Source organism: Osmerus eperlanus, chromosome 17, assembly GCF_963692335.1.
Source record: "Osmerus eperlanus chromosome 17, fOsmEpe2.1, whole genome shotgun sequence".
In the NCBI taxonomy this organism is placed as follows: domain Eukaryota; kingdom Metazoa; phylum Chordata; class Actinopteri; order Osmeriformes; family Osmeridae; genus Osmerus; species Osmerus eperlanus.
The window spans coordinates 14,266,069-14,281,148 of record NC_085034.1 but is presented as its reverse complement, the minus strand read 5'-3'; the positions used below and the strand labels follow the sequence as shown (position 1 = coordinate 14,281,148).

The 15,080-nt window shown below is 40.4% G+C and overlaps 2 protein-coding genes across 2 annotated transcripts in view; one reads left to right on the top strand and one right to left on the bottom strand.

Annotated features, from left to right (window-relative positions):
- The first annotated feature begins 230 nt into the window (after positions 1-230).
- Positions 231-3,123, top strand: nopchap1 (NOP protein chaperone 1). The gene is made up of 4 exons (XM_062482640.1): positions 231-387; positions 588-665; positions 822-955; positions 1,165-3,123. Exons 1-4 carry the CDS (start codon positions 288-290, stop codon positions 1,339-1,341), a joined length of 489 nt encoding a protein of 162 aa, XP_062338624.1. The 5' UTR covers positions 231-287; the 3' UTR covers positions 1,342-3,123.
- aldh1l2 (aldehyde dehydrogenase 1 family, member L2) overlaps positions 2,645-15,080 on the bottom strand; it is a 45,594-nt gene continuing 33,158 nt past the window's right edge. The window contains exons 16-23 of the mRNA XM_062482639.1: positions 5,415-5,502; positions 5,195-5,288; positions 4,981-5,080; positions 4,755-4,853; positions 4,396-4,561; positions 3,838-3,943; positions 3,339-3,538; positions 2,645-3,244 (exon numbers count right to left, since the gene is read on the bottom strand). Coding sequence (XP_062338623.1) covers positions 3,189-3,244; positions 3,339-3,538; positions 3,838-3,943; positions 4,396-4,561; positions 4,755-4,853; positions 4,981-5,080; positions 5,195-5,288; positions 5,415-5,502 — 909 coding nt within the window. The 3' untranslated portion in view covers positions 2,645-3,188. The remainder of the gene's footprint in view (positions 3,245-3,338; positions 3,539-3,837; positions 3,944-4,395; positions 4,562-4,754; positions 4,854-4,980; positions 5,081-5,194; positions 5,289-5,414; positions 5,503-15,080) is intronic.

The window sequence follows — 15,080 nt, the reverse complement described above, 5'->3', positions numbered from 1 at the left end:
CTGAGTCGAAAGTGGTGGGCCCCACTACTTTACTTTACTTTTAAAAGTAGTGGGGCAAATGCATGCTCGCCACACGTGTGCCGGCGGCTCTGATCCACACAATATCATCAATCAAGATATTAATGATTGTTAATTTATTCGACCTTCATGCGTAAATCTCACACATATTTATGTTTTTTTGTTAGTTTCGAGCCGAACGCACTGTAGCCTATTGACCTTTCACCCGGATACATTGGTGAATAAAACAACCGGAAACATCCGGAATCAACAAAGCATCAGAAAGACGCATGTCGCAGCGTAATAATCCTACAACGACAAAAATGGAATTGGATTTTAATATTAAGAAATCTGAATCACAAGATTTGCTCTCTTTTGCCAACGGCAGAGGTTCGAAACGTGTCTTTCCTTCAAGATGTCTTTGTAAATGCTCTTATTTACCCTGCCGCAACTAGTTAGCTAGCTAGCTAGCTAGCTAGCTAGTCTTTCAGCGTATCAATGGAAGACATGGTGTATTGATGTGTTCAAGGCAGGTTATTTTATTTATGTTAAAGGGATCTTCGCTTACCGTACCTTTTATCTCTGAACAGGTCTCCACGACAAGCTTCTTCTCAAATCTTCAAAGATTGGCACCACTTTGCAGACCGAGAGGATCCCAAGAAGTAGCGGTGAGTTTGCTCCTCTTTACTTAATTGTGTTCCAATACATGTATTCTCTATCTACACTCATACCTATGTACATTTGTGATCTATTGACTGTACTGTGAAAATTATATAATGACAATTTTCGGGGGTGTTTTTAGTTAATAACGATTGTGTTTTCAGTGCTGGATAGGCTTCAGAGCTTCCTGCCGCAAATGTCCCAGGCCAATGATAAGTTGAAACGGGCGATGGAGCAGTGTCCTCCTGGCCACTTTGACATAGAGAGTGTGGAGGAGAGCGAGAAGATCATAGAAATGGTGAGTCCAGAGTGGTTACCATACAAATATGCTACGTGAAATACCTTTGTACTAGAAGGTTGAGTAGCAAGTCAAGCTTCTATGTCTGAACTCCCTTCTAGTTATTAAGTATAAACTAGTAGATCATCAGAATTCGGTTTATATGCCATCATTTTGTCACTCCAAATTGTTCTCTTCTCTTCTCTCTACTAATTCTTTTTCTCTTTCAGGATGTAGCAGTGGTAGAGCTGAGTGGTTCGGATAATGATTCTGAGGATTCCTCACAGACCGGCGAATCAGATTCTGATGAGGAGAGTGAGTTGACTGAAGAAAGCCTTAAACTGCCCAGCAACAGCCAGAGGAACAGAAAAGTCAACATCCAAGTGCTGGAGAATCTGGAGAATTAGGTCTTTATGGCCATTTGGGAACTTTAACTTTAACGTTGATCAACTGTTGGGAGATCAGTTCACTCAGTCAACTCCTGGTATATGAGCTGGTTACGACTAACTGGACCTGCAGTTGAGATCATATTGATGGATCCTACATTGCAGACCTTATTTTGGAGTTATAATGGAAACACCAAGGAGACTTGCTGGATTTGGATTGCAATTATAGTGGGAACACAAACATCAGAATGTACCATGAGGACATACCTTTTTTTAATGAGACAAATATAATTTAAGCAAAAACGTTATAAAGTTATTATAGTATTTTAGAATGAATTGTGTTGGTGATTGTGATGGGACCTAGAAGCATATATGATCATGTATGTGGCCCCTCAGTTAATCTTGTGAGACTGCTGAACCTAGGATGTATTTGATTATTTTAGGGGATACAGAATTGAGCTGTACTGTATGTTTCAAAACGACAGGATATTTTCTAATACAAAGTTGCATAGATAATGGGGCAAAGCCATTTAAGGAATCCAGATTTTATTTTTTATCAATCACCTGTGCCTTGTGAAAATGGATGAAAGCCTTTAGCATAATCTGCATTACATTGTGGGTTTTGTAATTAGACAAATTCATGAGTAACTTGATGATGCTTGATCTCTCAACTCCAGTTTTGTTGAATATTGTTGTACTTCATTATAAAATTATTAGAATCCTGAATTGTTTGTGTGCTTGGTATAGTAGTCTAGGATTAAATGATTGAAGATGAACAAACATGGAGGTGTAGGCTGGGAAATATCCTGTCCCCACCTTCATCTGACAGTTGCTGGACGGAGTCTTTGCTTGATGATCCTCCCACCTCATTATGTGACTTACTGTTGCATTGGTAGTCATATGTTGATAAGCAAGGTTCCATATGTGGTCTGATTAGTTATTCTTACATATAATAGCTGGGTATAAAAGGTAATATGGAGCATTGTTCTGGGTTGTGTGTACATTCATTTCTCAGCTTGTACTTGCTCTCTGATTTACAATCAGGGTACAGCAGGTAAGATTGAAACCTTCATTTTGTAACATGTTCGCCTTGTAATTGACTTCATTCATTTGCAAAGTATACATTTAATTTCTTTACTTTGACCATTCCTGCTCTGATCTAACCTATTGAGTCAAATAACTGCACTTCCAGCGTATTTGGTTAATAATGTCCAGTTTACCCCTCTTCCATTAGAGGAGGGGTAAAAGGACGGGCATCATTTTTTTGTAGTTTGGCAAATACAACAACCCGTGCAGAGGTCATCACCAAGGAAACAAGAGCAACTTTGAAAGAGACGATAATTTATTCACCAATGCTCATTTCAAAGTGAACACTGACAGATAGGTGCTGAGTGTGTGGAACAAGAGTCTCCCTTTTTGTACAGATTCGCCAAGTGCTTAACAAACAATGGCACAGATGATGGAAACATAGGATTTCATAGCCCTTGGAACCGTGCCTGTGGCCAACTCCTTTTAACAATACTGTATTCATTCTTCTCTGTTAGTTTCTTTTTAATATATTACAAAAAGTAAAACCCCATAAAACTAGGTTGGTGTGCTTTAAAACAAATGGTCTGATAGTATGACTGAATACAATGTCAAAAAATATATAACAGTTCATTTCCACTTCTGTAATAAAATATTTACAAATACACGAAATTTTGAAAAAGATTTGCAAATGTATTCAGCAAAATAACGGTACCAGCAGCTTTGATGAAGCGCCAAAACCCAGTTAGCCTGTGTGAGCTACAATGAAAAGCTGTAGCTGTGCTTAGTATTGGGTGGCCTGGTCAGTTGAGGGTTGGTTTGTTAGGAAGGGCGGTGCTGGCTCAGTATTCCACAGTCACTGCTTTGGTCCTAAGGTATTCCAGAAGAGCATCCTCTCCTATGGGGACAAGGAAGAGAAAAGACAATGAGAGTCAACCCTTTCATACCTCTCCTGTTCTGTACTTATCCCACTCTGTCGTCCCCAAACTCACCGAGGTCTTTGCCAAAGCCTGACTGTTTGAAACCGCCGAACGGCGCGGCCACGTCGGTCTTGTTGTACGTGTTGACGAACACAGTCCCCGCCTCTAGCTTCTCACTCACGTACATGGCCTTGCTGATGTCACGTGTGAACACGCCGGACGCAAGGCCAAACTCTGTGTCGTTGGCCCTCCGAAGCACGCCGTCCACATCCCTGTGGTTGGGAGGGTCGGGGAGGGTTACAACGGTGGATGGAAGAGTGTGGTGGGGTTTAGAAAGGGGCATATGCATGCTTGTCAAAGTCTTAATGATACTATAACACCCTTGCAGTAGCATCTGTTAGGTGAGAATGCTAGTTGAACAAGAGTTAGTCTAATGACAGTCTCTTGTCTTGTCACAAATGAACTGCCTTACTACTACATCTATTAGAGGATGCAAAGAGAGAAGGTAGGAGTGAATTTCTCTCTTCATAGTTTTCAAAAAAGGGCTTTCACATGTAGACAAACCACATACCCTTCTTTGAACTTGGACACCACCATGATGGGACCGAAGGACTCCTCTTTGGCGATGAACATGTGGTCCTCAACGTCTGTAAACACCGTGGGCTCCATGAAGAACCCTGGAGCAACCACGATGGGAAAACGACTCTAACATCAGCTGACACTGCACATTCTTGTGGATTTAAGTCATAATAACCCCCACAGTGCTGCACAATGTCTTCAATAACAGCACACTAGGATGTCAAATTGTAGCAAATAGTGTGCTTGTAGGGGTTAGCATAAGGTGACTGGTTTTGTTGTCTGACTAGAGCATTGGAAGAGAGAAATTAAGTATTTTTTCTTGAAGGTCTTAACATGTTAGAGATACTACAGTCTGTGGGCTGGCTGAGGGTTCTCTCCATCATACAACTTGAATCTGGAACATTCCAGACACGGTGACCCAGCACAGACAAAGCTAATGTGGTCCTGTATTTCTGCCACACAGATGTCACTTGCGTCTGCTTATATTTCTTCATGTGTCTATACTGTAAAATCTCTATTGACTGTTTTAGACTCTCCCCCTCCTGAGTACCTGGTCTGTCTACTTGGTGACCCCCGCACACCAGTGTGGCACCCTCTTTCAGGCCCACTTCACAGTACTCCACCAGCTTGTCCATGTGGGCCTTGTGGTTCTGGGGCCCATGGTCCGTAGAGCGGTCCAGAGGATCCCCGATCTTCATCTTCTTGATCTCCTCCACCTGGCAGGGGAAAGAGAAGGAGAGGGAATGATGCGGCGAGGAGAGAGACAGAAAGAGAAAAAAGAGGCAGCCCAGAGGAAGAGTGTTAGGCAGAGGAGAAAGTAGAGGGGTGAGGAGGAGGAGTAGATTAGCAGCTATAGGCATATTGGGCAAGGAGTTAGACGATTCTGAAATGTTTTGAAGAATGACATACCACTCTACTGATGTACTTGTCATGAATGGACTCCTCCACAAACAGGCGACCAGCTGCGATGCAGTTCTCCCCTTTATTGAAAAAAACAGAGCTCATACCCTGAAGAGAGGGAGGGGTTAGGAGGGCAAAGATAAAAAAGGCGGGAAAAAACATGGTAAAATGAAGAGAGAAAACAGACGTGATTTATCATCCCCAATTTTTTGTGTCCCGCGTCTGAATCTCTCACCATGCGTACGGCCTTGTCCATATCACAGTCGGCAAAGATGATAAGTGGAGACTTTCCCCCAAGTTCCAGAGACACCTTCTTCAAGTTACTAACAGCGCAGCTGCAACAGGAAGTGACACGCATCAGGTGGGGAATCAGACTGACGGACATGTCACATTAACCAATCCGACACAGGTGCACCCCCAGCCAACCTGGCCCCTCTTCTGCATTGTACCTCTTCATGATCTGTTTGCCGATGGGCGTGGAACCTGTAAAGCCTAGTTTACGGATGTCAGGGTGATCTGAGAGACGTTGGCCCACCAACCCCCCTGGAAGAGACAATGGAGAAAGACAAGGAGAGGAAAGAAAGAAGAAGGGAATATCCATCTCATGTATACTCCCACAGAGCATAGACAGCTTCAGTCCTTTCCAACACATTTCATCCATGCTGTTACCTGATCCGGGAACTATGTTGATGACACCTTTGGGAATACAGGCCTTCACTGTCAGCTCAGCGAACTTCAACGCAGTCAAGGGAGTCACCTGCCAGACAGGATGAGATACTTTTATTTTATGTTTGAGGAGATACAAGTTGGAAGCAAATAATTCATATGGATCTTGTTGTTTTTTCAAAGAGCAGGCAGAGAACATCATGTATTTATCAATAATTTCTTATTTTTAAGAAACATTTATTTATACGTTGAGAATGGTCTTCTCTGCAGAAACTGTACATCTGAGTGTGATGATAATCTTGTTCTTAGATATAAAATCCTTAGTTTTGGACTTGTTTTTAGTATAAAGGGTTATCTAGTGACAAGTTGTTCACTATTGAGTGAAACAACATTTTAAGATATCTTGTCTGCACTGGCACCCAAATATACTTATTTTAAGCATAAACAAGCTCATTACTAATATTTCTGCACTTAGATTTGGATTTTTGCAGTGTTATCAGTATAATGTGATTGACTAATTTCAAAATACACCAATGGTGTATTTTGAATTGTGCTATCATCAAACTGCCTGAATGAGATCATCCTGGTCCAAACTGTGAAAGATTCAACTGTGCTGAATATTGTGTTGAATACCACCCACGGTCTAATGCAGTCAAATTTGTTGTGTTTTAGTTTTGCCTCTGGTTTTAGCTAATAATTTTCACACATCTGACAAGTTTGCACTGATCTATATGCAAATTACACTCACAAAAATACTTCTAGACCAGCCTAAAATAAATATGTTATTGGGTGTGCTTTGCCTTCGGCAAGGGCACAACCTTTGTTCTCTCACATATATATTATTGTTGGAATGCTGCTTCAGCATTCCAAGTATTGTTCTTTGAATCTTTATTCAACTTCTTCATATTATTATTCTATTTCTTCCGCGACACCTTTCAGCGCCTTCAAATCTTCAGCTATTAAAACCGTTCAGCTATCAAAAAATTGAGCAGTTTCAGGCTATGACTGCTATATCTTTCAGCCAAGGGGGTCTCTGTAGCTCTCCGTCGCTCTACGAAATTACGACGGATAGTTAGAAAATTCAGGAGGTGCACGTCGAGCTCTCCGGGGCTCTCCGAGGGCTGACGGAGAACTTGTAGAGGGCGTTCCACGGAGACGAGGGCGTTCCCATGTGTCCGTTTTTCGAAAAACGCAGAAGCATATATCGGCCTTTAGCGATCACAGCTGCGCCATCACCATGGCAACCAAACAGACACGCACCAGGAAAACAGAAGGAATACGTTTTTGAAACTGCCGGTAGAGTCGTATTTCTGACCGCACAGACATATAAAGGATATCTATGGTTTCGGCAGAGTCTTGGGTCTCGGAAAATATTATTTTGGGGATTGGACGTATAGTTTTGCGTCTAGGTTAACTTGTTTGAGGTGTGGATTCTAGGTACATTTCTGTTATTCTCTCGCCCTCAGCGCGTTAGCAATCATAGCTGCACTATCACCGTGGCAACCACACAGACACGCCACTCAGTCTCTTACACAAGTGATTGGTATTAGCTGATTAGTGGAGTCATAAAACAGAGCTATTCTGTCAACTCGTCTCATTAAAAAACTACGAGCACTATAATTTCAGCTACTAAAACGAATATTCTACTTCTACAGTTTAACAGTTCAGCTTTCAGCTTCTCCCGCATTGTATTTCAGCTCTTAGCATTGTTAGATGATGCAGTTCAGTTGGCACACTGCTTCTTTTGTGTGACTCACACATTTTTGAAATTCATTTCAGCTTGAGGGTATTTTCTCATTTCTGTATTTTCAGCAATTTAAAAAGAATAATTTCAGCTTTCAACATTCCAACGCATTTTCTGCAGGAAATGCACTTTCTAGTTATTATTAGGATTCCTCCGTAAGGAGGAAACCTACTGTTATTGTTAGTTTTATTATTATTTAGGATTCCTCCGTAAGGAGGAAACCTATTGTTATTGTTAGTTTTATTATTAGGATTCGTCCGTAAGGAGGAAACCTATTGTTATTGTTAGTTTTATTATTATTATTATTCTAGTTCCATGGGAGTCAACGGCAGCCCCTAGAACCCTTCGATAACCTTATGTGAAATTTGGCACACTCATTAAGGACAGTTCCTTCTATACCTACACCAAGTTTCATGTATCCCATTAGACCACTCTTGCGCCACCAATGGGTCAAAGTTTGACTTGTATTTACACAAGCAACTTTTGAACCGTATGACTGATTTTCAAAAATGACGTCAATTTCTGGTTATATAGATTTTCCGCCATTTCCAGTTTTATCAAAAACCTTTGAAAGCCTACTCCTCCTACAATCTTTTTCCAATCTTCCCCATAATTGGCAACCATCATCGTCAGAGCAACACTCACAGAAGTTATCAAAAGGTTTTTGATTTTCAAAACTGTTTGTCCGGTACAGCCAATCAAAATTGGCAACAAAGCAACCAAACAGGAAGTTGGGTCAAATCTCAGCAAATCTTTAAGATATCAACACCAAACTTGGTATGTCACGTGGAAGACACTACAACATGTTACCATGTGCAAAGGCATCTTCATATCTCCAAAAATGATTGATATAAAGCAAATCGAATTTATCGCTAACACTAAAATAATGCTTTACACATTCGCCGGTCCAAAACTGATACTCTGATTCAATCACAAGTTCATATGAAGACTCTTGAGAATTTTGAGTACACAAATCTGAGAAAAAGTTGACTGTAACATGAAAAGTCGATTTTTTGTGAATATTTGAAACATGCATGCTTGGCTAATTGCTAACGAAATTTCCAATGAAATGTCTCCCCTGCTCTTCAGCGCGCACGCTCCACATTCTCACACACTCAGCCTTTCCCTTGACACACGCGCAAGCTTGGCGAGACGCATAGACAACATTTCAGGCAATTGTGGGCTAACCAAGCCCCCACTCATTCCTTGGCTTGAAGTGAAGGCCCTTGTGGATCTTGATGGTAATGCATTTTAGAAAAAGTTCTCCACATCCTGATAGTATAGGCCAGGAGTAACTACCACACCAAAAATGACGCACCATTATCCATAGGTGGCGCTACGGCCACGCCCCAATTGTCCATTTACAAAGTGATGCCATTTGCATCCCATTTGTCCCAAAATTCAGAAATTCATTAGATATGCCTTATTTCTCATGAGGAACAAAAAAGCCTCAAGAACATATAACAGCCGCTATATTGGATTTGTTTGTAGAATAAAGATTTAGGGAACACGTTTTCTCGCTACTTCTCCTACAATCTTTGTCCAATCTTCCCCAGAATTGGCAGGTATCATCGTCAGAGCAACCCTCACTGAATTCTTTGACAGATTTTTGAATTTCAAAACCGTTTGTCTGGTACAACCAATCAAATTTGGCAACAAAGCAACCAAACAGGAAGTTGGGTCAAATCTCAGCAAATCTTTAAGATATCAACACCAAACTTGGTATGTCACGTGGAAGACACTACAACATGTTACCATGTGCAAAGGCATCTTCATATCTCCAAAAATGATTGATATAAAGCAAATCGAATTTATCGCTAACGCTAAAATAATGCTTTACACATTCGCCGGTCCAAAACTGATACTCTGATTCAATCACAAGTTCATATGAAGACTCTTGAGAATTTTGAGTACACAAATCTGAGAAAAAGTTGACTGTAACATGAAAAGTCGATTTTTTGTGAATATTTGAAACATGCATGCTTGGCTAATTGCTAACGAAATTTCCAATGAAATGTCTCCCCTGCTCTTCAGCGCGCACGCTCCACATTCTCACACTCAGCCTTTCCCTTGACACACGCGCAAGCTTGGCGAGACGCATAGACAACATTTCAGGCAATTGTGGGCTGACCAAGCCCCCACTCATTCCTTGGCTTGAAGTGAAGGCCCTTGTGGATCTTGATGGTAATGCATTTTAGAAAAAGTTCTCCAAATCCTGAAACTGATAGTATAGGCCATGAGTAACTACCACACCACAAATGACCCAGCATTACCCATAGGTGGCGCTACGGCCACGCCCCAATTGTCAATTTTCAAAGTGATGGCATTTCCACCCCATCAGTCTAAAATGTCGGAAACTATACATGTCTTATTTATAATGGGAAACTATACAGTGGTGACCCATACAGTCCACCATGTACGGTGAACATTTTGTTCGTACAACGTACGAGGCACAGGCAATTGTGGGCTGACCAAGCCCCCACTCATTGCTTCGTCTTTAGCAAAGGCCCATGTGGATCTTGATGGTATTGCATTTCCGATTTTGTATGCAATGCTAAAAAGTTCTCAAAACCCTAAAACATTGATAGTATAGGCCAAGAGTAACTACCACACCACAAATGGCCCAATATCACCCATAGTTGACGCTACAGGCCACGCCCTGATGCACAAAGATACAAGGCTTTCTCTCACAGTCTTGTGCTTGTTGCTATGATACACAGGACTCACAGTGAATTGATGACCAATTAAAATTGCGCGTTTTCCCATAGTGATGATCATAGACATAGACACTAAAAGAAGCAATGCATTTTTCTCTCACGCTGAAGGCCGATATATGCTTCTGCGTTTTTCGAAAAACAGACACATGGGAACGCCCTCGTCTCCGTGGAACGCCCTCTACGAACTCTCCGTCAGCCCTCGGACAGCCTCGGACACCTTGACGTGCACCTCCTGAATTTTCTAACTGTCTGTTGTAATTTCGGAGAGCTACGGAGAGCTACGGAGAGCTACGGAGAACCCCTTGGCTGTGATTGGTCAGTATTAAGAACCGCTTGCGTCAGGGGCGGGGGCAGGGTGATAAACAGGACGAACAGAATCCTTTGACCGCCATTGCTGTAAGTTTTTAGAATTCATATTTCAGCTAAACAGTACATGTAAATCAGCATCTGAATTAAAATGTGACGAGAAATGGGCAGTGTAGTTGCTGAAAATGTGCGTATTTTATTGATGAAACGGCTAATTTGTAAATTTGCTCCGACTTCTCGATAACCTAGGTAAATAAACACTTGACGACGACTTACAAAAAAACGTTGCGCCACCTACTCTTCTGGCGGTGAATTGTTTTCAGCACCCACAGCCTAAAGGAGAACCATAAACAAAGTCTATCCGTCCGTATCCGTGCGTATCCGTGCGCCCGCCCTTCCGTAAACGGAGACGCAGAAGCATATTTCGGCCTTGAGCTAAAATGTCGGAAACAACTAGAAAAGGTCATTGTGTTGTTCTCACATACTTTCCTAATTTCTACTTTGGATACTCAGACTTTTGTTAGATCTTCAGTTTTTGGAAGTAAGAATGCCGTCAGGCATGTCAGGACTAGAATGCCGTTTGTCGTTGTCAGGACTAGTGTTTTATCGATATTTTTGTACTCTTTTAGAACTTGGAAATATTGAGATCTAGTAAATCGGTATAACATACACATCTGTAGACATGAAGTGGCAGCTTCAGCCATTTGTAGCTATTAACATTTTGGCGGCTGCAGCAGCCATTTAGGTTTTGGCTGAGCTGGCTAGCCAGCCAATAACTTCATAAGCCAGCCATTATTCTCAAAACAAATGGCTTCGGGGTCTAGCTCACCAAGCCCCCTCCCTTCACTTCTTGGCTTGAAATAAAAGCCCTTGTGGATCTTGATGGTATTGCATTTCAGATTTGGTATCCCATTGGTAAGTCTACAGCATGGATTTTTCTATACAGTGACAATTTGTGAAGAATATACATTTTTCAATGGTTCGCAATGTTAGGAGGAATCCGCCATTGCTGCTTGCAGCTATATTTATTATTATTATTCTTTTTGCCCCCCTTCTATTGGGATTTACGTTGAGTTGCACGGTTTAAGTAGCAATTACGTTTTTGTGGCGAAAAGTGAAGCTAACGGTGGCTAACTTGCTAGCCACAGTCAATGACGCTACTTACGTCACTAACGTCACGAAAACTCGCGTGACTACCTCTAGCAGAACATTAGTTTAGCAGCTTGTTAACTTCTGGGAGATAACTAAGCTAACTGCTTTACTGCAAGGCAGCTGCAGAAACGCCACAAGCAAAGAGGCCAGGGTGATAACTATTTACTAATTTTACTTTGTGATATGACACACAATTGTGATGTGTAATGTACAATATAAGCTGATAATATTAAGGAAGTAGATCTACTTTCGGAAACAGTAGTCTACAATTTCACTGAAGTATTCCCTTACAAAAAAGAAGTATACTTCAAGTTTATTTTGTAAGTATACTTAGTATAAAAAGTATACTATTATCATGGTACTTAAGAGTATACTAGCAGTGTACTTATTTCTATACTATTTTTGTACTAAGTAAACTGAATTGGCCCACTGTTTAGGTCATTTAGTACACTTTAAAGTACACTTATAGTGTATTTCAGGTTTACTTTTGAATACTCTAAAGTAGCCTGTGTAGTGCACTTTGAGTTCATAAAGTATATTTCCTAAAGTACTTCAAAGTATACTTCGGAATACTCTAAAGTAACCTGTGTAGTGCACTTTCAGTTCATGAAGTATACTTCCTAAAGTACCTCAAAGTATACTTTGCAATACTTTCAAGTGCACTTTCAATTAATGTAAGCACGTCAAGTAGTGATGTGTCGTTCGTGAACGATTCGTTCATTTTGAACAAATCCTTACAAGGACTCGGGAGTAACGAGTCCTCTCAAAGAGTGATTCGTTCATTTTCTCGTGGCCGCGCATCGGGACTGTTGCATAGGCTCGTCCAAGTAAACAGAAATGATTCGTTCATTTCCCAACTCGGTCTTCGGGTACGAGTCTTTGGATCATTTTTCACGTGACCTGCATAGGCTCTGTAGTGGTAGCTCGAGGAAACGCTAGAGGGAACGATTCGTTCATTTCCCGACTCGGTCTTTCTACGAGTCTTTGGATCATTTTTCACGTGACCTGCATAGGCTCTGTAGTGGTAGCTAGAGGAAAAGAACGATTCGTTCATTTCCCGACTCGGCCTTTCTACGAGTCTTTGGATCATTTTTCACGTGACCTGCATAGGCTCTGTAGTGGTAGCTAGAGGAAACGAACGATTCGTTCATTTGCCGACTCGGTCTTTCTACGAGTCTTTGGATCCTTTTTTCACGTGACCCGCATTGTATTTTTTAGTAGAGGAAACAGTTTCCTCATTCCCTTTCGCGTGGCCGCTGTTTTAGTAAGATGTGAATGATATTCGCTCAAGTCATCATACTGACTGGTTTTGTTATTTTCACTTTACACTTACAGTTTAGTGCAGTGTAATTGTTTGCCGTGATAATTAAATGCTAGCGTGATAATAAATGACCAAATCATACAAACTGTCATGATACATTATTTTAATGCAGGAATTTCTTTTAAAATAGTATCTGCTTGTGCACATGTCATGCACTAACCTACATGAGAATATGATACGAAACTAACCTACATGAGAATATGATACGAAACGAATGACTCGAAAAAAGATTCTTTCATTTTACTGAACGAGATTCAAAGAACCGAATCAGTAAAATGATCCGAACTTCCCATCACTAACATCAAGAAGTAAACTTAATATATGTCAATTTACTCTGATTTACTAATATATTTAAATGTTTAGGGGCCCTTCACACGTCGCTGATCTTGCGTCACTTGGCGATAACGGGAACCTTCGCCAAGTGACACCGGAGATCCTTAGCTGAAAGAAGATAATTGTTGTGTATACACATGTAGAAATAATCCAGCTCTTCTTATGAAACGTAACACACATTTAACTCATGGTTACAATGGTAAACCGGCACAACAATGACAATTACCACGCAACAAAACACTACATTCTAAGCAGACCCATTAAAAAAACGAAATTCATGAAGTTACATTTGTATTTCGAACAAACGGCAAACTTAAATGCAAATTTTTACATTATTTACCGCCTTGCATCATGGGAATTGACCAGCCAATGAGCCACGCTATATTCATTTTTTCAAGTCCTTATTTCGTTCTTCAGTCAGTTTGACAGTATAACCTTCAAATGCACAATGCAACCCCTTTGTCTGCTTCTTTCTTAAGTAGCTTTTTCGTTTTTTCCATTAATACTCCAATTGATAATTATTAGTATAAGAGTATAGGGCTTCAAAATGTTTTGGCAGTAATTAAGGTTACAGCTTCAGTACGAAAAAAGATTCAATGTGCAATGCATAATAGATTTTCCTAGACATCAATAATTAGAATGAGATGGATCTAAAGAATTTAACCTGTAATGTAGGCCTACTTAAAAATTATTTTGACTGTTTTTGCTGTATAATAATAGAAAACGTACATCTTACTCCAGAAGAAATTTATACAATTTTCTGTTTCGAAGCATACTTCTTAAAAGTATATCAAAAGTGAACTATTTTCAAAGCATACTTAAAAGTACATCAAAAATTAACTATTATCTAAGTATACTTCTTAAAAGTATATCAAAAGTGAACTATTTTCAAAGCATACTTAAAAGTATATCAAAAGTGAACTATTTTCTAAGTATACTCCTTAAAAGTATATCAAAAGTGAACTAATAGTGTACTATCCATATCCATAGTATACTTATAGTATACTTTAATATATTTCTTTTTTGTAAGGGTTAGCATCATGACATTAGCCTCTGTTGCCCGGGAAACACATACTACAGTGGTCTATGATGCATACTTCCATACTGCATACTTCCAGCCTAAACCGTACAACGGAACGTTAAATCCAATTCAACCAACGCAATCGCTACCAAGACGAACACAGCAGTAGTCTAGTACTGTACCGTAGTAGTACAATTTACCGGGGCAGCTTCTCCACACAGGGCTATATCGCATTTTGCGTTGTTACTGACAATGATCGCTACCAGTGAGCTTTTTATGAATGAGCGATTTTCCACTAAATAAATGTCAAGCTTATTTACGTTTTGGGGGGCATATTTTCAGTTAGCAGATGGTACTGCTTGAATCACGATTCCATCTTCTACTGACGGTAACGTCGTAGAATAATCTTCAAAGTGGGTTCTTTATTAATGAATGAAGGCAATGAGTAGGCTAAATGCCTGAAAATATCACGATAAGGGAAAAACTTAAAAGGACGCTTAAGTCATAGAGATTAGGTCAATTTTTACACCGGTCTGCCAAATGTATTCGTTTTGATTGAACGATGAGGCTGCCCCCCTGCCTTGCAGGAGAAATGAGAAGACATCTATTTCATTCTACACTTCACTCGTATTTTCAGTTGTAAATGAGCAGCAAAAAAATATGCTTTTAAATCTATGTAATCTTTATAAATAATAAGTATGCATTTTTATTAGTGGTGGGCCGTTATCGGCGTTAACACGCGTTAACGCGCTGCGACTCTTATCAGCAATAAAAAAAATATCGCCGTTAATCTATTCTCAAAGTTGGGTTGGGAGCTGGGTCTATATTACGCAAGCTATGATGACTTTCACCTTGATATTTTAGCGCGGATGTATCCTTAGCCGAATTGCACTGTAGGGGGCGAGAACGAGTCTTCGAACCTGTGTGTATGCCTTGTGTATGAAATTATCACATCAAACGTGACGTGCTAACATGGATGCAGCTATGAAGCCGCCTGGTTTGCTTCAGGGAAAATTTATTTTTAAGAAGCTTCCCAATGGAAACATCGACAAGACTAAGGTTGTTTGCACCTTGT